This window comes from Vidua chalybeata, chromosome 7, assembly GCF_026979565.1.
Source record: "Vidua chalybeata isolate OUT-0048 chromosome 7, bVidCha1 merged haplotype, whole genome shotgun sequence".
NCBI lineage: Eukaryota > Metazoa > Chordata > Aves > Passeriformes > Viduidae > Vidua > Vidua chalybeata.
This window is the reverse complement of record NC_071536.1, coordinates 2,970,603-2,994,648: the sequence shown is the minus strand read 5'-3', so window position 1 is coordinate 2,994,648 and position 24,046 is coordinate 2,970,603. Positions and strand designations below refer to the sequence as shown.

The 24,046-nt window shown below is 48.7% G+C and overlaps 1 protein-coding gene across 10 annotated transcripts in view; it reads left to right on the top strand.

Moving 5' to 3' along the window:
- COL6A3 (collagen type VI alpha 3 chain) overlaps nucleotides 1-23,741 on the top strand; it is a 58,315-nt gene extending 34,574 nt beyond the window's left edge. For 7 of the 10 annotated variants that reach the window (XM_053947374.1, XM_053947371.1, XM_053947370.1 and 4 more), the window contains 32 exons: nucleotides 1,036-1,128; nucleotides 1,522-1,575; nucleotides 2,499-2,570; nucleotides 3,492-3,518; nucleotides 3,636-3,680; nucleotides 3,797-3,850; nucleotides 4,016-4,078; nucleotides 4,463-4,528; nucleotides 5,213-5,266; nucleotides 6,004-6,039; nucleotides 6,560-6,622; nucleotides 6,897-6,959; nucleotides 7,644-7,706; nucleotides 8,161-8,223; nucleotides 8,409-8,459; nucleotides 8,582-8,617; nucleotides 8,714-8,776; nucleotides 8,912-8,974; nucleotides 9,612-9,644; nucleotides 9,736-9,772; nucleotides 9,884-9,895; nucleotides 10,052-10,545; nucleotides 11,126-11,225; nucleotides 11,720-12,418; nucleotides 13,511-13,619; nucleotides 14,324-14,598; nucleotides 15,889-16,143; nucleotides 17,685-17,759; nucleotides 19,317-19,496; nucleotides 19,612-19,665; nucleotides 22,501-22,671; nucleotides 22,802-23,741. In XM_053947374.1, coding sequence (XP_053803349.1) covers nucleotides 1,036-1,128; nucleotides 1,522-1,575; nucleotides 2,499-2,570; nucleotides 3,492-3,518; nucleotides 3,636-3,680; nucleotides 3,797-3,850; nucleotides 4,016-4,078; nucleotides 4,463-4,528; nucleotides 5,213-5,266; nucleotides 6,004-6,039; nucleotides 6,560-6,622; nucleotides 6,897-6,959; nucleotides 7,644-7,706; nucleotides 8,161-8,223; nucleotides 8,409-8,459; nucleotides 8,582-8,617; nucleotides 8,714-8,776; nucleotides 8,912-8,974; nucleotides 9,612-9,644; nucleotides 9,736-9,772; nucleotides 9,884-9,895; nucleotides 10,052-10,545; nucleotides 11,126-11,225; nucleotides 11,720-12,418; nucleotides 13,511-13,619; nucleotides 14,324-14,598; nucleotides 15,889-16,143; nucleotides 17,685-17,759; nucleotides 19,317-19,496; nucleotides 19,612-19,665; nucleotides 22,501-22,671; nucleotides 22,802-22,842 — 3,564 coding nt within the window. In that variant the 3' untranslated portion in view covers nucleotides 22,843-23,741. The remainder of the gene's footprint in view (nucleotides 1-1,035; nucleotides 1,129-1,521; nucleotides 1,576-2,498; nucleotides 2,571-3,491; nucleotides 3,519-3,635; nucleotides 3,681-3,796; nucleotides 3,851-4,015; nucleotides 4,079-4,462; nucleotides 4,529-5,212; nucleotides 5,267-6,003; nucleotides 6,040-6,559; nucleotides 6,623-6,896; nucleotides 6,960-7,643; nucleotides 7,707-8,160; nucleotides 8,224-8,408; nucleotides 8,460-8,581; nucleotides 8,618-8,713; nucleotides 8,777-8,911; nucleotides 8,975-9,611; nucleotides 9,645-9,735; nucleotides 9,773-9,883; nucleotides 9,896-10,051; nucleotides 10,546-11,125; nucleotides 11,226-11,719; nucleotides 12,419-13,510; nucleotides 13,620-14,323; nucleotides 14,599-15,888; nucleotides 16,144-17,684; nucleotides 17,760-19,316; nucleotides 19,497-19,611; nucleotides 19,666-22,500; nucleotides 22,672-22,801) is intronic. The other 3 variants (XM_053947369.1, XM_053947375.1, XM_053947368.1) reach the window with 2 other exon arrangements.
- Nucleotides 23,742-24,046: the final 305 nt, after the last annotated feature.

Below are 24,046 nucleotides of genomic sequence, written 5' to 3'. Positions count from 1 at the left end.
GTCTCTTCCCACTCCTGAAGAAACCCTACTCCAGCTGAGGCTTTAGGTCAAATGGGACAGGATAAGATGCCATCAAAAGCTGCAGTGCCAAAACCCCGCCCTCTGCCTGTGTTTACACTGTTGGTTTTTTTAACCTTACAGTAATGCCCTGTCGTGCCTGGTCAGTGCTAAACCTCTTGTAGAAGCGTTGCTTTCGAGGTTTCTTTCCCTGATCTCATGCACTGCCTGTATTTTAGACATGCTTTTACAAGTGAAGGCGTTACCCTTTAAGTCCCTTCCAACCTAACCCATTCCATGATTCTTTCTTCTTCATAGATTTACTTTACTCCCAATGCAGAATCCCTCTCGAGTGTTGAGTTAGTTTGCTGTCAACCTCTGTGTGTCTAGTTCCTCCCAACTTCTCAGCTGCTACCAGCATGACTGAGCTCCTTTTCCAATAGATTTAATAAGATTGGGTTTAACCACTGGTCCCTGTGGTAACCTTACTGGGCCCTTCCCCACAAATCAAAGTGCAGCCACCATTTGTTAGTGAGCCCTGGGTTTTGGGATAAGAGTTGGTCCTCATCCCCTCCCCAGGTAATTCAGCCTAGGAAAATCCTTCCAAAATGTGAATGTGCGAAGCTGGCAGGAAATGTTTGCAGCCAGCAATGTACTTGGCAAAGAAAGTGATTTTTTTCCCTCTTCTTTCTGCTGGATGATGTAAAACCAAGCTGTGGTTTCTCTGAGTCCATATCATTCTTTTTAACGTTTTTTTTTTCCCCTTTACTGTGTGCTTGCAAACTGTTCTCAGCCTGCGGGTTGCTGGTGAGCTGTGACTTCTCGTGGCCTGCTCCACAGACTGGAATTTTTTCCTTTGATGATGAGATTTCTCTCTTCAGTGACAGAAGAGAGCTCTGGGGACTGATGTCCTATTACATGCACTCAGTGAATTCTGCCCCACGCAGTTTCTGATTAAACCCTTCCCTCTGGTGTCCAAAATCAGGTGTTGGGGCTCTGGCAGGTTTCTAATGCTTTCACTTCCCATTTTTCCTGCAGGACAACATCGCAGAGAGGACGTGCTGCAAGGTCCCCTGCAAGTGCTCAGGACAGAGAGGGGACAGAGGTGTGCCTGGCCCTATAGGACCAAAGGTAGGTCACTTCATCTGGGGATGAAGGGTCCCTGTGCACGGGAGCCTGGTGGTGACGTGCAGGTCCTGTAGTTGCAGTGGATGCTGTTAATTGGGAGGTCAGCTTCATTTACTCCTCCATTTGAGAACTGACCCTGGGACATGCAGAGCAATTGAGGGCTCTTCTTCCCTTTCACCACAGCCTCAATGCTGCAAAACATCCAAGAGAGCAGGGACAAATGTCTGGAAAGACAGGGTGAAACGTCCTGTGAAACAATTTAGGGACATCAAAAGGAGATTGTATCTCTCATTAATGCATATGACCAAGCAGCTGCTTTGTGCTTACCTAAGAAAACCTTGAATATCAATCACAGAACTATGAAGGAAATTCACAATTTTGTTTGTTGTCTTCTAGGGTGTCACAGGAGATCTTGGCTACGGAGGCTACCCTGGTGATGAAGGAGGAGCGGTGAGTGACTGCCCCTGTTCAAATGGGGACCTCACCACAGTCAAGTGTTTGGAGGTGTTTCCACTAAATGAAAAGCCTCCAAGTTTTTTTCTGCTGGGAATGTGGATGTGGGTTAGAAGAGACAGCAGAACTCTGACTTTCCCACACCTGACATGCTGAGTTGTTGGTCCCAGCTTCTCCCGAGAGAAAGTCAGTAGGGAGCTTCTGGAGAGCTGGAGAAGGGTGATGGGGGAATAACTCCCATTATTTAATGTCACCCATCTCTGTGCTGTTCCCTAAGGCAAATAAAATCCTCAATCAACTTCATCAAATCTGCAGCCTATGCCAAAGTTATCCATACCACCTGCAGCTGAAAGATTTGAGTTAGTCCAAAAGCGGAACCAAGAGTGACGTTCCTATCCCTCACACGGCAGACAATGTGAATCCCGTGAATTCTTACTAACACTCTTCATCCAAACTCTGCATGACTCCCACGTCAGCCCTGGAATAAACATCCCTCCATGCATCACTCCCAAGGGCTGAAGCCGAGGCCAAGGGGCTGACGGTGCTCATGGCTTTTCCAACAGCGCAGGCAGGGGCCAAAGTTTGCTGTGAGACATCGCCCACCGGGCAATGTTTTCCTGGGGCTTGAAGGTCAGGATGGGATTAGACATCTATGCAGAACTCTGAGGGCTTCTTCTTGTCATTTTAGTTTTGAAAGAGAAGTTTCACAAAGCTCTTTCACAGCTGAGGGACTGGGAAGGATGTTTCTCTCTCAATGATGAAGACTTGCAGTTGGTCTCTACGTGAGGAAGGTTGTGGGCAAGAGTTGCCAGGCAAAACCTGCTGCTCCTGTGCCTCCAAGCCACCTCCTGTGACAGACAGCCACAGAAAAAGGCTTAGCAGGCAACTCCTGACTGTTGTTTTTCCCCTCTATGCACCAGGGTGAGCGTGGACCACCGGGTGTGAATGGGACACAAGGTTTCCAGGGATGTCCCGGGCACAGAGGAACAAAGGTACGTGTGGGACAAGCCTGCACAGAGCAGACCCAGAGTGCAGTGGGTGGGAGTCCCCCAGGGGTAATTCCTGCTGCTTCAGGAGCTCACACAACCTCTGCCACGTGCCCTTGAGTGGTTGTGTCCACCTGGCCAGGCACCAGGGCTTTCAGAGGCTGTTGTGGCTTTGGTGTTGCTATGAAGAGCAAAAATGCAGCCCAGAGACCCAGGCTCAATCCACAGACAAGGATGATCTATCTTCTGCAGTCTGGCTCTGGGGGGAAGATTTGGGAAGAGATGGATGTGCGTGTCTTGGCACAGGGCTGGGACAGTGAGTGGGTGGAACTCTGCTGCTGGGGAAGAGGGAGACAAGTGAGCCATGGCTGAGGCTTTAAAGGGGAACCTTGAGCTAATGGTCCAGGACAGCAGCTGCACCCCAAGCCAGAAAAGGTGGTGAAACATATAATGTTTATGGGAAGTAGTGAAATTAAGGGGATGTTTCCTACCATTTGCTCTCACCACATGATCCTCTGGCAGGGAGAAGAGGAATGCATGAACCAAGCCCATTAGCTGAGATACTGAGTCTTGTTAAAAATCTGTTCAGCCTTGGACAAAGGCACTAGGAGTGGCTCTGGATTAACATAAAAATGGGTGCAGGGAGAAACTAAAGTCAGTTTGTCAGTCAGTCAGAAGGAAGAGTTGTGGCAAGGAGTGAGATATATTATTGGATCAGCTGGATTAATCCCCATGCCCCACATATTTTATCTTGGCACAAGTGCTGGGGAGGCAGCTGAAGACAAACATTGACATAAGAGAAATTAGGGGAAGTCCTCTCCTGGTTGTGGTTCTGTGTCTGCCACCAAGCCCAGCCCTTCTTCTCCACTGCTTCCTATGGCAGTGAGCTGGACAAAAGTGGAGTAACTCTCTTTTCTATCTCCTTAGGGTTCTCGGGGATTCCCAGGAGAGAAGGTAGGGAGCTATTTCCTCATGGCACAGCAGTGAGCGTGAGTGTGTGGCACATCAATATCCCCCTCCTCATTCCCCCTCCCTCTCAGTGAGCATTTGTCCCTTGCCTCCCTTCCACAGGGTGAACTGGGAGAAATGGGTCTGGATGGCATTGATGGAGAAGAGGTCAGTAATTTTAATAGTTTTTCTCTTAATGGCTTGATGCTTCAGTGAAGTATCTAAAAAGCACCTTGGAAGTGGCAAATATTCTAAAATAGTTTTCTTTTTTTTTTTTTTTTTAGGGAGACAAGGGCTTGCCTGGCTCCTCTGGAGAGAAGGGATATTCTGGCAGGAGGGTAGGCTCTAATCTCTTTTACAGTAGGGATAAATGATGCTGTAGAGGTGGACTTGAGCCAAGGGAGGGTGGAAAGCCATCATGCTCCCCTCAGGGCTGAGGGCTGGGCAGAGATGCTTTCAAGAAGCAAGAGCTGCTCTTCCTAACTCTCCATCTCTTCCCTCAGGGAGATAAGGGAGTTAAGGGTGAACGAGGGGAACGAGGCGACCGTGGGCTCCGTGGAGATCCGGTAAATACTGCTAAGGCATCTTCTTGATTTTCCACCCACTTTCCACTGATCCTGGGGTCATCAGAGAGGGTGGCTCTGGCTTATTAAATGCTGTTTCACAGTGGCGAGGACTCAGAAGTGACACATGGATACCATGTTACACCAAACCATCAATCACTGCTTCACCGTAGTAAATTCCTCTTCCTCATCTTCTTCGGTATTACTTCTCAGTTGAAAAGCTGTGTCTGTCTGAAAACAGCAGCAATACTTCATCTATTTCAGTCACAAAAGGAAAAAAAAAAGAAAAGTTGGTTCTCAGCTCTAGCAGAGAACTCTCTCAGTTTATGAAATTTGATTTTCATGTCCCACTTCCACAGGTGTTTCTCATTGCTCTGTTGCTTTCAGGGAGATTCAGGAGCTGATAATACTCAACGGGGCCCCAGAGGACAAAAGGGTGAAATTGGACCAATGGTAAAATTTCTTTGTTGTCTTGTGTTGTTTTTTTGGTTTTTACAACAGAATGGGCCAGAGAAAGGGAGAAAAAAGGATACTGCCAAAAAGATGCAAGTTCCTTAAACTCATCGTGCCTTGTCAGATGGAATATTTTTTTCCACTAGAAAATGTTGTTGGTTTGCAACCAAAACTTTCTCTGGGAAGATGTCAGTTTAGAAGATGTTTTGTCTAAAATGCACCTTAAAAAAAATTACTATTATTTTACAATGCATTTTTGGGATATTGCCTCTGAAAAGAACTTTGTACTTGGAAATTACCTTTGTATGGTCTCATGGGTCATATACAAAAGCAGATAACTGATTAGATGACACCAAATCTAAACCTCCTGATTCACCTTTGCAAGGAAAAAAGCCCCACAAGCTCCTTAGAAAATTTCAAACCCCATCTGTTTTCACATCAGCTCACAATAAAAAAATGTGTCTTAAATTCTCAGAAGGCATTTCCCAAAGAATAGGAATGTTGACCTCCGCTGGCTCAGAAACTTGATGGAAAGTCTCTGTGAGTTGTTAGAAGGATTCCCACCAAAGGCAGGACTATTAACTTGTGTTGAAGCATGAAAGGAGCCATTTTTTGAGAACTGAATGTGTTTTCCCAGTGCCTGCTCATCTCAGGGCTCTCACTTGTGTTTTGTTTTTCCCTTAGGGAGATCCTGGACCGGCAGGGCTGGAGGGCCAAGACGGTGAAGTGGGGAGGAGGGTGAGTTGCCAGACCTCCAGTCAGCAAGGCCCAAGCTTAGATTGACCATAACTTTTCCCCTCCTTCCTTTCCATGTATTTTGTTTCACAGACATCAGGAATTCAACTACAAAACCTAATAAGCCACCCCCAAAAAAAGAACAAAACTCTCAGAAGGAAGATTCCTCATGCCTTCCTGGCTTGTTGTAGAGACTTTAAAAGTCAAATTTATTCCCATGCAAGTAACTCAGTGCTCAGATTAGTGGAGTTACACATGATTTATATATCAGGCCAGGTTGGATGGTTCTTGGAACAACCTGGTCTAGTGGAAGGTGTCCTTGCCCATGGCAGGAGGTTGGAATTAGATGGTCTTGAAGGTCCCTTCCAATCCAAACCAATCTGTGATTCCATGATATGCATCTGCATTTGGCTGCTGCTTTTGGAAAGGCAAAAATGGAGCTTGAGCTGGGATGTGTTCCCTGCTGCTTGTCCCTCCTGTCCCAGGGATGGTGACACACTCCTGACATGCATGAGGGAGCAGCTCACCTACGTGGGGGATGTGAGGAGGGAAAAAACATGCCCAAGTCTGATTTAAGAGATCTGACCATCTGGATTTCCCTTTCCCCCCAGCAGTTTAAAACAGCCAAATGTAATTTTCGGACTATAAGAAGCACTGATAAGAAGCATTTATCTGAAAGCAATAGAGAAAGGTGTGCTTACATATTAGATCAACAAACCTCATTGTTCCTTCATTTGCAGGGCATGGCAGGACGAAGGGGGCCTATAGGAGTAAAGGTAGGTGGTGATGGGACAACACATGGGGCTCCTGCCATACCACGGGCCAGGCAGCCTCAGCACCCAGAGGGATTTGCCAAGAGAAGGCACACGCAGGCTTTTCTTGTTCCCCTCTGCCTCCTCTCTCCTCCAAATTTCCCAACTCCTCCTCCTCCTCCTCAGGCTCATCTCCCTGTGTGCTCCTTGGTGCAGAACCAGCTGTCCACGTGCCTGCCTGTCTCCCACAGCATTCCCTGGTTGGATGTTTTGTCCCCATGTGCTGCTGGAGCAGTGTAACAGGGCCAAGGCATGATGGTTGATGGCTATCAATTGCAGGAGGCAAATTGCCCCCTGCAATGGGGCAGTCACTGTGCTTATTGTCTGCTATCACCACATCTTGGAAAAAAACAAAAAAACAAAAAAAATCCATTCTTCCCTGCTCTTTGTGCAGCTGTGGATACCCTGATGTCCCCTTTCCCTTCCCATGGTGCTGACCACGTCCTCTCATGCTAACCTGCACTGTGCTGTTTTATACTTCCAGGGCACCAAGGGCTCGCCTGGTCAGCCAGGGCCAGCTGGAGAGCAAGGCATGCGAGGGCCACAGGTCAGTGAGCTCACAGCAGAGGAAAGCCCTTGCCTCATGATGGTGTGGCATTACTTCATCACAGCCACTTCCCCAAAAAGTCTCACCCACAAAGACTGTTGGGATTTGGGTATTTTTGGGTGTGCTGTGACCTGGCTGTCCCACTGTGATCACGTCAGCCAAGGTGTGACGTGTCTGCAAAGCATCCCTCAGACACTGCAGCATTTGTTTCCCCTTGGATCTCGGCGTGTTTCTGCCCACGTGTGCTGACAGCCTCTCTTTTCTTCCCACACAGGGTCCCCCTGGCCAGGTTGGCACACCAGGCATCAGAGGAGAGCAGGGTGTCCCTGGACCCAGGGTAAGTCTGCTGCTTCCCAGACCTTGGCCCAACTATACTGTTGTTGAACTAATAAGATTCCAATGTATCTTCACATTCCCCTCTCCTAGGGCTCCAGCTCTGCTCCACTCTCTTTTAGCACTCTCTTCCAGCATGATTCTCCTCTCAGCTTATGCTTAAGACTTCTTGATCAAGAGTTACAGAAGAGAAAGAGCTAAAAGCAACCACAGGGGGGTCAGGCCTTCAGTGTTTGGCCCATTTTTTGCAATTTTAAAGAGGATCCTTGAGTGACTGGTGGGGCATCTCTGTGGTGTTTCATTCTCTGAAGCCAGAGCTTGACCATCTCACATGCCTGCAGGGGCCACCCCATGTATTTATTTCTCCCTCCTGCTGCATTCCTCAGCCACACCTATTGACACAAAGCCATATTGCATTTCCCCACCCCCAGCACGATTTCCCCCCTCCTGCTTTCCTGTGGGTGTTCTCTTAGGGACAATATAAATTGCTGCTGGTATTTGCATTGAACTGAGCTGGACCTCCAGCTCTTCCCAAACATGAAGCAGATTTCTGAATTTCCTGAGGTGTTTTGAGAGACGCCAGCCCGAGCAGTCAATGCATGATTTCTATGGTCATCCACTTCCCTAGCTCCTGGCCCCTGAGTTTTCTTGAACGTTGCCAACATGCCTCTCCCCATTTCCATTCCAGGCTGGGAGTGGACCCCCAGGACCCCCAGGAGAACGTGGCAGGATTGGTCCCCTGGGAAGAAAGGTATGTCTTCAGGAGCACTGGGCAGCAGCAACTAAAGCTGCATTGAAAAGCTGTTGATTTTTGCGTGGGCTTAAAGAAATACATGAGATGAACCTCTTGGGCTTTCACAGTGTGGAGAGAGGCAACTCTGTGCTCATTGTCTCGTTAGACTCACATTTCAGTGAACAGAAAGGCAAAAGTAACTGAGCAACTGAGATTCCCCAGTCAACTTTCCTAAGCACATTCTCAGAAAATGCCCACGAGGGAAGGTTTTATCTTTCCTGAAATCACCAAAGATCCCACAAAAGAGCATGCACGTGGCAGTATTTCGGGCTGTGTAGGTCCACTCATGCCTTTCTGCCACGTGGAGGGTTGCAGATTGCTCTGTGAGAAGAAACCAGTGTTGATGGAGTGGGGAAGGCTCAGAGCAGCCTGGAATTCCAGCACATGCTTTAACAGATGCTCCTCCTTTTAGGGTGAGCCTGGAAACCCTGGACCCAAAGGGCCGAACGGACAGCCGGGCCCACGAGGAGAGATGGTAAGTGTGGTCAAGCCCTCACACCTCTAAGGACACTTAAGGAACTTCAAGGAACATTTAAGAGTTTCACAAAGGCCTGTGGCTTCAGTGGGTTCTTTCTATTGGTGCTGCTGTACCTGTGGGTTTAAGCTGTTTACATATGACATATCATTTACATATTAATGACTCTGCCTTTCCAATTTTAGGGCGATGATGGACGAGATGGAATTGGTGGCCCGGGTCCTAAAGGCAGGAAGGTAGGTGTATACTCAGCATTCCCACCTCCTCAAGAAGGACAAGGAAGCAGCCAAGACCTCCAGCGCAGATGGATGAGGGCATTTTCCAGGACATATCCAAATTAACCTTTCTGTTGTTTCAGGGAGAACGCGGCTTCGTAGGTTACGCAGGGCCAAAGGTAGGTGCAGCCCGTGAGCTGTGCACTTATTTTCCAAGCAATTTTCCATGGGCCTGTGCAGGTTTAGAGCTGCTGTTTGTGGTTTTTCCCTCCTAGGGTGGACCTGGTGACCGTGGTGTCGCTGGAGGCCCCGGCCCCAAAGGAAACAGAGGCCGCAGAGTAAGTTGGACCATGGTACAAATTTTCCCTTCTGCATGAATGCCCTGAAAGATGGATACACCTTTTCCTCCAAGTGCTCCTGGGAGTTCTCCTGCAGATGTTCATGGAGAGGACTTCTCTGCTCTCTCTTTCTAGGGAAATGCAGGAGTACCTGGGACACCCGGTCAGAAAGGAGAGGTTGGATACCCTGGGCCATCTGTAAGTGTTCATTGCATTGCTGATTGGCTTCATGTAACAGTGCCTGTGGGTGCCAGGCATTGAAAAATAAGTCCATCACTGTCTCCTGCTGATTTCAAGTTGGGGAAATCCCTCTTTATTTGACTTGGATGTGTCTCTATAAATTTTTAAGCAGCTGTTTATTGCTGACAAATATTTACCCTTCCTCAAACCAAGCGAAAAAGTCAAAGAGACATGCTTTTACCAGGCATTAGGAATTCCCCATGGCAATATGTCCCTTAAAATTCCTTCTAGGAGATTCTCATCTCTTTATCATTCACCACCCCACACAGGATATAGGCCATGACCAAATCTGTCTGGAACGAGGCTCCCTAGAAAGGCCAAGGTGAACGTGGAGCATCGTAACTCATAGAATGGTCTGGGTTGGAAGGGACCTTAAAGACCATCCAGTTCCAGCCTCCCTTTTGGGTTTGGCCTCAGCTAGGTTTACTCCTCACACAGAAGAGCCCTGCACTCTGTTGCTGGAAACACAGCTGAAAACAGACAGATTTTCCCTTGTCTCCTGCATGACCCATGGCTCAGTAGTTATTCTGACAGGGTTTGTAAGGCACCCTGGAGATACACTTTGCACTCAACATCTCTTCATTCTTTGAAACAGGGCCTTAAAGGCGAGAAAGGAGAATCCAGAGATGTAAGTGTGGCATAATTTCTCTCTTGTTTCGGAACACCCTTGGGTTGGCTGTGTGACATATCTCTTTCCCCCCTTTCTTTACTTCCTAAAGCAATGTGCGCTGGTGCGGAACATCAAAGACAAATGCCGTGAGTACCTCCTCAGTGCTTTGCTAAGTCCCTCTCTCTACCCTTATTTGCCCATCACGTTACAAGAATGGCACTGACCAAGCTGTTTTTTTCTCTCCATCTTCTCCACAGCTTGCTGCTATGGTAAGTCTCATTCGGTCCTTTAAACCCCCAGGCCGGCTGCTTGTCACAGTTGTTGCTCTCCCCACATATGAATGATTTACCCCTGCTGAGGACACTGTCCTTGGATCCTGACAGCTGTTTGAGGCATGACTTGTTCCCGATGCACATTCCCAACAGGTCCCAAGGAGTGCCCTGTCTTCCCAACCGAGCTGGCCTTCGCTATTGACACCTCCTCGGGCGTCGTGAGGGAGGTTTTCAACAGGATGAAGCAAACCGTGCTCAGGGTGGTCAACAACCTAACCATCGCCGAGAGCAACTGTCCCCGGGGGGCACGGGTGGCTCTGGTCACCTACAACAACGAGGTCACCACCGAGATCCGCTTTGCTGACGCCAGGAAGAAATCCAGCCTCCTCCAGCAGATCCAAAACTTCCAGGCAACCCTGACCACGAAGCCACGCAGTCTGGAGACCGCCATGTCCTTCGTGGCCAGGAATACCTTCAAGCGTGCCCGCAGTGGCTTCCTGATGAGGAAGGTGGCTGTCTTCTTCAGCAACGGGGACACGAGGGCGTCCCCGCAGCTCAACGATGCTGTGCTGAAGCTCTACGACGCCGGGGTTGTGCCAGTGTTCCTCACCAGCAGGCAGGATGCTGTTCTTGCCAGAGCTCTGGAGGTTGGGGTCCTTCACCCTTTCTTTATTTTCTGCTCATGCCCTCGGTCTGATTTCATGGTGTTGGATGCCACAAGCAATGCTTGGCTTTCATAGGCCTCTCAAATGTGGAAGAGAGCATTGCTGGCCAAACGCATCCACCCATTAGGAGAGAAACCCTAATTCCGTAACGCCGTAGCACATGCTGGGAAGTGCTAGTGAGACTCTCAGGAGTCACTCTTCTCCCAGGCCATGGCTCCAGGGTGCCAAGTGTGGGATGAAACAGGAGGAAAAGTCTGACAGAGAGGGAAGGTGGGAGTACATTAGCTTTGTTGGCAGAGGGAGAGTGGACGGGCAGAGACTGAAAGCCACGAAAAAGCCCCAGATAAACTCACTGAGCACTGGTTCAAGTGGTCCCTTTTCCTGGAGTTTATGACTCTAAAGTGACATCGGGGACACTAGGCTCCTCCAAAAGGGATCCACCGAGAGCATTGTGCTGAGCAGAGAATCCCTCAGAGCTGTGGGTTACCCTGCCCTCCTCTGAGCTGAGAGCAACAGAAGGCAGCGTTACTGACTCCGTGTGTTTCTGTTTCCATCTCACCAGATCAACAACACAGCGGTTGGTCACGCCATTGTTCTTCCAACCAGCGGCGGTCAGCTGAATCAAACCATTCAGAGGCTTTTGACTTGTCACATTTGTTTGGGTAAAGCATCCGATTTCTCCTCTAGGCAGTTCCAAATCCTTCTGGCCACACAGCGGCCGGTTGTAAGAAGGGAAGCCCAGCTTGGGAGTCGGCCCTTTTGTTGAGGGATACAAGGGATTCTTGGGTTGAGAGGAAAACATTGGCATTGTGAATGAGGTTCGCTGGGCGTTCTCTGCTTTGTAAAGAGAAGCTCCTTTTTTTTGTCTGGTTGCCACTTTTATAGCCCAAATACTGATAGCTAAGTGCTGTAAAAGATGGCCTTCTGCCACTTATGACAGAGTGCTTCAGGGATCCCCTTGGACAAAGGAGCACATAAAAAAATGCTGAACACATAACTGAATGTGTTGTGGGATGAAACGACTTTGGTATCGAGCAATGGACCAGTGAATGTCCAGGGCTTGATGGTGTTTCATGTGACACAAGAGATGTTTACAGTGATGAGGGAGAGTTGTGTTTGGGTCCTGCAGGTGAAAGCCCCTGTATTTTTTCCCCAGATGTGTGTGACCCCCATCCCAGCTGTGTTGGAACTGGCCAGAGACCTGCATTCCGAGACAGAAGGGCAGCCCCCACGGACGTGGACACGGACATAGCCTTCATCCTGGACAGCTCCGAGTCCACCACCCCTCTGCAGTTCAGCGAGATGAGGAAGTACATTTCCCACATTGTAACTAACCTGGAAATCAGCTCAGAGCCAAAAGTATCCCAGCACCACGCCAGAGTGGCCGTTCTCCAGCAAGCTCCTTATGAACATGAAACCAACTCAAGCTTCCCACCAGTAAAAACTGAGTTCTCACTAACCGATTATGCATCCAAAGAGAAGATCATTAATTACCTCCACAACCAAATGACCCAGCTTCATGGCACGAGGGCTCTGGGAAGTGCAATTGAACACACAATTGCTCATGTCTTTGAAAGTGTGCCGAGCCCTCGGGACCTAAAAGTCATAGTTCTGATGATGACTGGAAAAGTGAACAAAAAAGAACTTGAGCACCTGCAGAGGGTTGTCATCAATGCAAAATGCAAAGGGTACTTCTTTGTTGTCTTGGGCATTGGCAGGAAGGTGAATGCCAAGAACATCTACAGCCTTGCCAGCGAGCCAAATGACGTGTTCTTCAAGCTGGTTGATAAACCAGGAGAGCTCCATGAAGAGCCTTTGCTGCGTTTTGGGACGCTGCTGCCGTCCTTTATCAGAAGTAAGTGTAACATCCTGCAGCCCGAGTGTCATGGAAGGGGCAACACGTGGCCTCTGAAAGGTTTTGAGCAGCAGGACCCACTGAAATTAGTCTCTTTTTTTATGGTTTGTACTGTTTGGCGCAATTTGGGCTGCTCATAATTTACCTAGTTGAGTATGTCTGGGTTTTGTTCGCTTTGGCCTCCCCATCACCTTCCATTTTGATCCACCAAGTAGAGTTTGCACTTCAGTGCGCTTTGCCTTGGTCTCCATGGGCTCACCTGTGGATTCTGATCTCATCCCACCTGGCCTACCTCTCCCATAGGTCCTGCTGAGGCCCTTTGCAGCACTTCCTTGGAGCTCCTTGAACACCCAGCAGATCTTTCTTCCCGACTTCTGCATAAACGTCATGCCCAGCAGGCCCTTGGCTGGCTCAGGCTGAGATCTGGAGTTGCTCTATGCAGATTTAAGGACCAGATGTACAGGATTCTTTGCTCAGGGATAAATAAAGCTGCTGTATTTGGGATGTGCTGGCTGTGCCTCAAAAATCTACATCTCAGCTTAGCTAGAGAACCCAGGCTAGACCTCCAGCTGCCACAGATCCTAAACATACCCATCCAGCAAGGATAAGAATTAGACCTCTTTTAGGAAATCTAGGTTTTAGCAAAAATTCCTGAAAACCAGATTAGTGGGCTGATATACCACAGGTTCAGGAATGTCTTGCACCAAATAGGAAGCAAACATCTGGAAATAAATGTTTAGGTTATATCAGTTCGCTTTTTCAATTTACTGCTTACAGCACTCCTGGAAACTTCTACCTCTTGAAAAAATAACATTACCTGTGTGGTTGGAAGTGTCCTGTTACACGAAATATGTTTATAAGTGACAGACTCAGGCAAACAGCCCTCTTGTAGTTAAGGCCCTCATGTTTGTAAACTGGAATAACAAATCTCCCAGCCCAGGATGTTGCAGTACCCAAACATCAAGCAAGAAAAGGAAAGTTATTTTGTTTGTTTGCTTGTTTGTTTTAATTAAGAAGAAATAACTGTAATGTGTTGGTGGTAGGTATCCACCATCCTCAACTCCAGTATTTAATGTCTCTCTCTGTCTCCAGGTGAATTTGCTTTCTACCTGTCTCCAGAGATAAGGAAACAATGTGAGTGGCTCCAGAATGGTCAGCAAGTTCAGAGCCAGCAACCCGTGCTCATCGGGCAGAAAGCAGTGTGAGTAATGCTTTGGGGAAAAGGGAAAGAAAAAGCAACTTCACTTTCAAAAATCAGGATTATCTTTTAATTAGTATAATTCTAATAATATTTCAATTAACTTTACTGGTTTCTCCAGTGATGTGTCAAAAGAGCAATAGAGATATCTTATAGAGAAGGAAGATGTATAGTTTTAAATTTGGGGTAAATTTATATGTGTATAAAAATATGAAGGAGGTATATGCTGACTTTGATCGTGTAGGTCAGGAATTCCAGAAATTACTATGAATTTGGGGCTTTCTACTCCAAACATTATTTTCAGAGGCTGGGCTGCCCTGGGTTATCTGATACACAGCACCCATGCTAATATTTTCTGAAGAGAAGTGAAAGCTTGTGTCACCCAGACTCACTGGTGGCACAGAGCTGTCCTGGCTTTAGAAGGCCAAGATCCTGGAAGTCAGGCGTGCTACAGATCCGTCTGCTGAGTTCACCCTTATCAGAGAATCGCAGAACAGTTTGAGTTGGAAGGAACCTTAAAGAATACCTTCTTCCAACCCCTTGCCACGGGCAGGGACGCCTTCCACTGGGGGCACTTTTCACTGCTTGGATCAGTTTTCACTCCTCACTGTAGGCAAATCTAAAGCTGGCAAAGACTCTTGACCTCAGGTGGGTTCTTACCAATGGTTTCTACGTCAACTCATCTCCACTTCCAAAATTCTGCTCAGGTTCGTGGCTCCCAACGCGACCGCCAGCCAGACCTTCACTGCCAGCACCACGGTCAGCGCAACCATCAGGCCAGCGGCGAGCGCCCATGCCAGAACCACCCCTGCCAGCACCACGGCCCAGGCCAGAGCCACCGAGACCACCCCGGCCAGCTCCGTGGCCCAGGGCAACGCCACTGCCCAGGGAGCGGCCAGTGCCACCACCCACACCAAAGCCAGCGGCCGGGCCACCGGCAACGCCACAGCCACCGCGGCCGGCGGCAGGAGGAGACACAGTGGTACGTGAACAGCTCTCCCCGTGTGGGCACTGCCTCCCTCTAGGCTGAACCACAGCAGGCTGTGGCTCTTCTTGCCCCCTGAGAGGATTACTCCTGTGGGAAATGTCACCCAGAGGCCAAATTTCGGTTTTAGGTGTAAATCAGGAAGTCTGCGCTGGGGCATTGTCAGCTTGTGTTAAGAATTTTGTGCAAAAATGGGTGCCCCTAAGCAAAACACAAGCAGGAACAATCCATCCCTCTGGAGAGAGCTTCTCTTTCTAGTGTGGCTCATTTATTTCCATGATTTCCTTGTAGCATCACCCCTTGGCCAAGTTTTGCTATTTATGGTGGTTCATATAGTGGTGTTGTTTGAACTCTCAGCTAATAGGAATAGTTAGTTCATCAATGGATCAGCGTGGAGATCTATTTGGGAATGCCAAGCCTCTTTCATGGGAGCACAGGTCATGCAAAGGGGGTTTCCCAGGAATTTTTGCAAGGGGGTTCAGGCAGGTCTGCACTAGCTGAGCAAGGATCAAAGAGTGTGTCCAAGCACAGGGAAGCTCATCCAGTCACTGATGGCAAGTCCCTGCATAAATAATAAAAAGCAATAAATAAAAGCAATCAGCTTTTGCAAGGCTAATGCTTTTATCAGGTTGAGGGGAATAAGCTTTTCTGGTGTTTCTTGCCCTGCCAGTGCTTCAAGCAGTGTTTATTTATAAAGGTCTCATCCAGGCAGAGCAGGAAAACCTTTCCTTAGCAACTTCTTTGACCTGTTAAGGTTAGCATCCCTGGAAGTGCTCAAGACCAGGTTGGACAGGGCTTGAAGCAACCCTGGACTAGTGGAAGGTGTCCCTGACCATTGAATGGGGGTTGGAATGAGATGGTCTTGAAGGTCCCTTCCAACCAGGCTTTGATTTTATGTTCACTCTTAGGCAGGCTTGGCTTGAAGGTCTTCAGCAGCTCAGTGAATCCATTGCACCCTAGAGAAGGAAGGATCTGACTGGGCACATCTACAGTTGTTGGGAAAGTGCTGGGAATTTCAAGCTGTGAGAATTTTGGGGGGGGGGGGGGGGGGGAAAGGACTTTGATTTGCTGGATTGCAACAGATTATTAAAGATAAATAAACCACTTGGTGAATCATCTGAGCTATGGAAAACCAAGCCTCCCCTGCAGTGGCATTTGACACAGCCAAGTACCAGCCTGGCTTGCACTTGCCATGGAAAGAAGATTCTGCAGCACTGAGGCACTTTTTCCTTGAGACCTTTCCCTCTTCATTCACTGCTTGCTGTCCCTTCTGGTTCTGCCCTGCAGCAAAGACCCACGACATCCAGATCACAGATGTCACCGAGAGCAGCGCCAGGCTGCGCTGGGCCAGCCCCGAGCCGCACAACACCTTTGATGTCACTGTCACCTTGGCACACGACCACTCCCTCGTGCAGAGGCAAAACCTGACTGGCACCGAGCACGTGATCCGAGGGCTCAGGAGCGGGCAGAAATACGTCGTCGTCGTCACTGGCTACCAAAAATCCCAGCCCAAAGTAACCTACACAGGGTCATTCAGCACGAGTAAGTGACTCTTGAAAACATGGAGGCATTTATTTTTTTCATTAAGTGGACACAAAAAGTGTGAGGGGAAAAAAAAAGGGATCGGGAATCAGTTGGTACCAACAATCCCAGCCCTGGCTGTGCTAAGTCGTGTCACCTCATGTCTGTCATCATCAGCAGGGTAGGAGACGTGGCAAATGTGTTTCTTTGAAAAATGGGAGTTTACACTTCAGCACAGAATGTGGGATAATTAAAGGCAGTCCCAGAGTGGGTTTGTTACGTGCTGGAGGGTTTGTACATCGGTGCAGAAGGGGGCCCGGCCTGCACTACTGCAATTAATAATGAGTCAAACTGGTAAACTCAATCCAGCCCCATTTCAAAATAAGCAATAAAAGCTGCTTCCCTAATAGCCATTCCCATAGCTACTGATCTGCCTCCCACACTATCCAGAAAAACCCGCAAAGAGGAGATGAAAAGGAAGGTTTAGTCCCTTGGGGATCCAAACTCCATGTGTGCAGATCCATCACCAAACTCTCTGGCACGGCCAAAAGTTGCTGTCTAAGACACAGCCAAGTTTTTTTTTAATACAGTTGGCACAGAGGTGACTTGGCTTGGTGGTGGGAAGTTTGTGCTGGCTCTGCCAGTGCTGTGTCTGGCTTCCTCTGGCACTTCCAAGACAATTCCAGTGCCCATGGAGAGCCTTTCCTCTGGCTTCAGTGGGTTTGGACCAGTCCCTTACCTTTGCAAGCAACAAAGATGCTTACAAAAATATTGAGAAAAGACATCAGTGGGTAGAAGTAACATTAGCATGTGCTGAATTGGAGCTCCCAATGCCCAGGGAAGCTGCTTTTCCCATGGAATAAATCCTGAGTGGGAATAAACTGAGTAGGCAGTGGTGGCAAGCTGTGACCTGGACACTGAGTAGGATTGTCCCCCTTAGCCACACCCAAACCATATAGTAAAGAAAAGCAAATCCAGCCCTTCCTGTGGCTGCAGACCCCTCCATGGAATTTTTTTCACCTGTGACAATCCTCACCATGGCTCCTAGAGGGATGTGAAGCCTGATGGGAGGAGTGTGGTCCAAAAGAGCCCTTGAGGGAACAAGAGAGTAGAGATCCATCATGGACTGGCTCCCCTGGGGGATGCCATTTTTATTCTGCCATCTCCAAGGCCAGGAGACCAAAGCTAAACTGGCTCCAGAGAGGCCACATCCAGCTCCTGAACCCCTGCCCTGTCGATGCTGGGGGGTGAGTGGGGCCATCCAAAGCAGTCACACGGGGTCCTGAGGCTGCTCCTCTGTGGTGACCCCCGAGGATGAGCCCAAGCAGAGCCACTGGCTGGGGATGGAAGGCGATCCCATCCTGGTGCAGCCGGGCTGTTGGGGATTGCTCATCCCATCAGCTGCCTCCAATAAACATTTCTCCTAAGTGTGTGCTGGGCTAAACAGATCCAGATCTGGCCCCTGTGCTGGGGCTGGGGCCAGGGAGTGAGTTTGTGACTGCACTGAGGGTGCTGCTGCTGATGCCCTCCCCCTTGACTGACCCTCTGCCTCTCCTCCACAGAGACCCCGGCGCAGGCCCAGGTGTCCCTGGCCAACATGATGCTCAACACTGAGCCACTGGAAGGGCCTGAGAGTGGTGAGTGCGGGCCACGGGGGGATTGCTGGGCTGGGGGCTCTCACAGTCCCACTAACACCAAGGGATCTGCAAGTCCTTGGCTTTGCAGAGCCAGCTGATCATGGCCTTGGTGACACCCTTGGCAGGACGGGTCAGAGCCCTGCACTGGGGTCTCTGCCTCATTCCATGGCTTTGGGTGACACCAAGCTCATCACATCGGTGCTGTCACACTCAGTGGTACCATCAGTGTCACAACCCCTCCTCCAAGGACTGCAAGGGCTCTCAGCCTTCATGAAGCAGCACAGCCACTGCAGGCACACCAACAATTGATCTGTTGTCCAAAATTCATCCCTGAGTCATCGCTCCCATGTTTTCCTTCAAACATTTTGCTTGCGCTGTGGCTCATTTTCTTCACAAAGTGGTCTGAGAGCACTGGGAAATGCTGCTGCTCAGTGTGTTCAGCCAGGAGTTGTGGAGCTGCTGTTGAGCTCTGGCTGCTGGTGTTGAGTGGGATGAGCATGGATCTCATTCGTGCCTGGCTGGTGGCACCACTGGAGCTTTGTGCAGCCGAGGGGCCAAGGGCTTGTGCGGGACCAACTCGTTTCTCCTTCCTGCATGACCCTTCATCATTCCCTTCCCATGTGCTCCTGCTCATTTGGCCCCTCTCCCTGGCTCTGACATCCCCCTCATCCCCCCCTTGTTCCCACCAGGTGACAAGCACCCCCTGGCTTTGTTTAACCCCTTGGCAGCCCATGGGAAAATGTGGGCTTCTCCTGCTCCAGGGAAAAGAGATGTGCTGTGTGCCTGCTCTGCACTTCCACACAGACCTCTCCATCTCAGCTCCATTCACTGGCCCACGTGCAGCAAATGCCTCTGCCTGAGGATTTATGGCAGCCAGCAATCTGGGGGGAGCATTCCCCAAGGATGCTAATCCAAAGGTTTTCAACAGGATAAAGACTCTAAAGAGGGCAGAGAATTGGGGATGGGTTTAGCTGAGCCTCCTCTAGTTCATGGGAGACACCCATGTGTAAATCTTCCAAGAGACCTTCAAGGAAAGCCCACACTCTGCCCTCCTTATATAGGTAAAATAGCATGGATGGCCCAGCACAGCTAATAAAAACTCTGGGATTTGGACCTAAATTGTCATTTTTGGAACAGGAAAGGAACATATATTTAAGCCTTCATTGAGCCTTCACATATACCAGGTGCAACTTGCTTTTAGAGATAAACACACTTAAGGACTAGAAGTTACTGCCAAGACAAAGAGCTTTGAAAAGAGAGTGGGGGGATTTGCGTGAGGGCTCAGTCCTGAGTGCACCAGTGGGGAGTAAGGGGTTCCCACTCTGTTACTCCAAGGATCTGGGGTTTGGATCTGTGACAAAACCAAGAGCAAGAAGAGGTAAAGTGGAGGCTGAGGAAGGTTTGCATCCAGCAAGGCAAGACAAAACAAACAAGAGGGAAATGCTACCAGTCCCAAACCAGGCTTTATTTCCCCTTTTTTTCTCTTTTCAATCTCTTTGCTTTTTCAGCTTTTAACCCTCTCAGAATCACTTAACCTTTGCACCTTTTGCCATGCAGATTGGCCAGATCCTTGCTTGCTGGACTTTGACATGGGCATGCAGTGCAAGGACTATCAGATTGTGTGGTTCTTTGACTCCAAACACAAGTTCTGCAGCCAGGGTTGGTATGGTGGCTGTGGAGGTAATGCCAATAGATTTGAGACCGAAGCTGAGTGCAATAACAAATGCTTAAAGCCATGTAAGTACCCCATGAGGATTCACCCTTTTGCATTTTGTCCTATTGTCAAATGATGTTTGGATCAGAGAGAAAGCACCATTTAAAATCCAAACCCGTGCACTTTTTCCTCCTCCAGCAGCAGATGAGAAAGCCATGCAGCAGCCACCCCTTGAGAAAAGATTATCATCAGGTAACACACCCCCCAAAAAATTAATCATCACAAACAGAGCAAACCCATTATTTCACCTTGACCATTCCACAGCATGCATCCAAGCCTGTCCAACCCCAGATCAAAAGTAGCACAGACTTAGTTTTCACTTGCTCCTTCACACAACCATGCCCTTCCATCTGCTTTGCATGAGCCAGTCACTTTGCATGTGTGTTGTCCCACGAGGACGTGCTGTGTTGGCACAGCCTGAGTGGCAAAGCTCACTGGATTTCATGAGGGACCTGGGGTTGCTGAACTGGAGCACGGCACGGTCCCAAACCAGTTTGTGTTATCTCTGTGTGACCAAGAAGTGCCACCCCTCTGCTGGAATGCAGAGAATTCCCAACATTTCGCTGCCTGTAACCAAAGCACCTGATGGAAAGTGACTCCATGGGGCTCAGGCATTGCATGGAGATGTTTTCCTTCATCACCAAAAGAGAAAAGTCAAGGCTGAGGGAGGAGCCCGCAGGACAACGGCGATGCCCTCCTCTCCTCAAGGAGTTTCTGAGGTTAAGGGGTTATGTTTGCAAACCTCTGCAAGACCTGGGAAGGGAGAAGAAGCTTGAAATCACCTGTGGTAGTTCAGCAAGGGGTTGGGATGGGAACAGAGCCCAGAAAATCCTTATCAGAGCAGCCTCCCCCTCCCAGAGGTGTTTTGGGGCCCTTTGTGGAGCTGGGAGGGAAACCAAGGAGTGAAGACAGCTCTGGTACCTAAAGGCAGGGCTTTAGTCCTTGCAGTGGCATGACAGGGTTTGAAAAGGCAAATTACAGACCCTTCCACATCATTTGACTTTCTTAGGTTCATTTTAGGGTCCTTAAATCACGTTTGGGAATTTTTGTCACTGGCAGCCCTGCAAAGATGTGGAGGCAAGGAGGAGGCGGCCACCAGCAGCCACAGAAATGTCTGGGGTGGCAAAAGGGGATCTCAAGGTGCTTTGGGGATGCAAATGGGCATCATGGATCCTCTGGCTGTAGTTTGAGCACTTTGTTGCCAGAGGAAGCAGCGCACAGCTTCACTCCAGAGCAGGATTCCACCCTGGGAGAGCAGGGAAGCCTCCCTGATGAGGTTTTCTCTGGAGGGTGCATGTTCCTGCTAGCCCTGTCCCACGGGCCAGCCCCTTCTGATCACTGTCACATGCTTTGATGATGTTTCCAGCAACTGTTTCTGAGGCTAGAAGTGATATTTCATCAACTTGGCACTGCTCTGCCCTGGGCACAGAGTCAAGAAAAGCAGCCAAGGGGCCCTGGAGGGATGTTCAGGTCTCTGCCCGCTGTGCTCTGCTCACTTTATTCCCTTTCCATTTTCTGCAAAGCCAGAGCTGGAATCCACATGGAAGATGGACACAGGAGTTCAGTGCAGCTCAGCTTTCAAGGTGCTGGGTGATGGCTCAGGCTCTGGGTTCAGCCCTCAGCAGGTGCAACAATGAGAAATGAGTTGAGCTCCCAAACCTTAAGGCACTTTGGGTGCAAAAATGTGCACCAGACCCACTTCTCTTTGGAAGTTGAGCTCTGGCTTTTAAATGCTGCGATTCCCTTTAATTATGGACTTTTTAGATATCATTCTTCATGTGTAGATGTGGAACATGAGGCATGGTTTAGTGGTGGGCTTGGCAGTGCTGGGGTAATGGTTGGGCTCAAGGGTCTTAGAGGACTTTCCCAACATTAATGATTCTATGGTTTTATTTTTTTGTTGTAACTAACTTTTTTACCATGACAAAAGTAATTCTTAAGTGTAACTGAGGAGCCCAGGCACATTTTCTCCGTGGGATGACTTAAAACCCTGTCTCTTCCCATCTTTTCAACCTGCTACAGTTTAAAACACATTTTAACTCCCTAGTTCTTGCTCTCCATCAATTCTTGGAAATTTTTGGGTTAACTTTTGTTTAATTTTAGACTGAAATAGGGCAAAATTAGGTTATATATGCAAAAGAAATTCTTCTGTTTTGATTAGTGTTTGGATTTCATTCCTGTGCAGGGTTTGGGGTAGAGTCATTCCTGTGTTCACATCTGATGGATTTCAGTGTTTTGGAAGGTGGGGAAGAAGGGAGATGGGCTTTGGAAAAAGAAAATCTGAATATAAAAAAGGCAAAGAGCCTGCCTAAGGCCTGGGGAAGCTTTTGGCTGTAGGAGCCCAGAAGCAAAGCTGAACTGTAAGGTCAACACTGATTTCTGACTCCCCCTTATCTGTGGTGTTTTTGCTGTGCTGAGCAGAGGTGGCACAAGCTCCTTCTGCTTTCCTGTGTGACCTGATGGCAAATCAGTGGCTGATATCAGGTATTTTTTTAAATTTTATTTTTAAAAAATTACTTGGCAATTTCATTTTGCCGCAATCCAAGAGCTCTGCCGTTTTGCTCCCCACTCACCCAGTGAGGGATGCAAGATGCCATGGGCAGCGTGTGGTGGACCCAGGAGCATCTTCCCATGGAAAATTTCTCTTTTAAATGAAGTCAGTCATTTTAGTGGTGCCAGTACTTCTTGCCTTGCAGCCCAGCCAGTCCTCTCCCAGCTCTGAGACCTGCCAACACATTTCCTAGAGATCCAAGGGATTTGCAGACAACCACAGCCATGCAACACTCTTCCTTCATCGCTCCTGGATGCATGGCAGCAACACAGGAGACACCGGGGTTGGTGGCCCCCAGGGAAAAGGTTCTCTTTGCAAAGATGGAGATGGGATTTAGCCCCAGGAGATGTGCACAGTCTGAGATGCGGGTGCCCTTTCTCAGCTTGCATTCCAGCCCTGCCCTGCAGACTCACTCAGAAAAGGTTTCTTCACCCAGGAGTGCTACTGACCACTGTTGCCCCTGCTCTTTTCCACAGTCATGGACATCTGCCGGCTGCAGAAGGACGAGGGCACGTGCAGGAACTTTGTGCTGAAGTGGTACTACGACCCCGAGACCAAGAGCTGCGCCCGCTTCTGGTACGGCGGCTGCGGCGGCAACGAGAACAGGTTCAACACGCAGAAAGAATGTGAAAAACTCTGCACCCCTGGTAAGAGGCACCAGCCAAATCCCTGGCATTCCCCCTCTGCTGCGTGGGGTTGGGCTCCTGGCAGTTACCTCGTTTATCTTCCCTCAATGTCCTGCATCAAAACCTTATTCATTCCTCCTGTCCCCACCAGGTACCATCAACCCCGGCGCGGTGACGACGATGGGGACATAGAGCCAGGGGCTGGCCAACACTTACCTCTGAGACAGCATCACCTTTGCCACCTTGCCCCTATAGAAGCTAAGGGTATAGACAACCTTGCACTGTAATATTTCATGCTTTTAACTCCCAAGCAAACCCCGAGGAGAGGGTTTTGCTGCATGACCTATCAATATGGTGCTAAACTGTTTGTGGACTGAGTGCTACACGTGCCCGGGTTATATTGTATAGCTTCAACATTGCCAAATATTTACCTAAGTGCAGATTGTTATTGTCTCTCAACATGTCTCTAAATTAGCCTTTTTCCCCCCCAGTTCTGGCTGTCTGCCTATCTAAGGCACCATAAAAATGAGTAAAAAAAAAAATCATAATAATTTCACTGCAACTCGTTACCTGCTTGCTTTTATCCTTCTCATAACTGAACGTAACTTTACCGGGGAAGCCTTTGTGTAAGGGAGTGGCTGATTCTGATAAACAAGTGGTTCCATTTTCACTCTTCCTCTTTTTTAAATTTTTTTTTTCTCCTTTTGCTGGATTCGATCTCAGACTAGATCTCTTGTATGCATTTGTACCACATGTGGCCAACTGAACTAGCAAGGAAAAGGAAGCAAAGTTTCCAAATGCAAATGCACTGCTGGGACCAAGGCCTCAGTTAACAAATCTTTAAATTGTGGTGTAGGATGCCTCTGGCATTCTTCTGATGTTGTATGTTTTATAAAATACAAAGCAAAGCAGTCTGGGGAGGGGGAGCAGTGGGAGGGAGGGGGGTTTTTATTTTTATTGTGGATACTGTGTCAGGAAGTCTATACAAAGAACTTTTAAATAAAGTCTAATGGAGGTTTTGAGAAACTTGTGGGTTTGTCTTGTTAAAGCCAGTGTGGGTATCAATGGAATAAATTTTCAGGGTCTGGAAAGCAATTATTTTGGGGGGGGGGGGGGGGGGGAATCCCACTGTGCCTCAAAGGGAGGATAGATGTAGTAAGGGTATTCAGGGGGACAGCACTGAGAGGCTGCTGGCAACCTGGAGATTTCCAGCTTGGAAAAAAGGTGGAAACAGAGATGTCTTGGTTGTGAAATCTCCATCCTGAATGAATCTAAACTCAGCTGGACATGGCATTTAGCAACTTGGCCTGAGCCAGTCCTGGGTGTCCCTGTGTGACTCAATGACCCCATAAGTATTTTCATCTGTCTCCTTCGCTTTCCACAGCCATGATTTTTA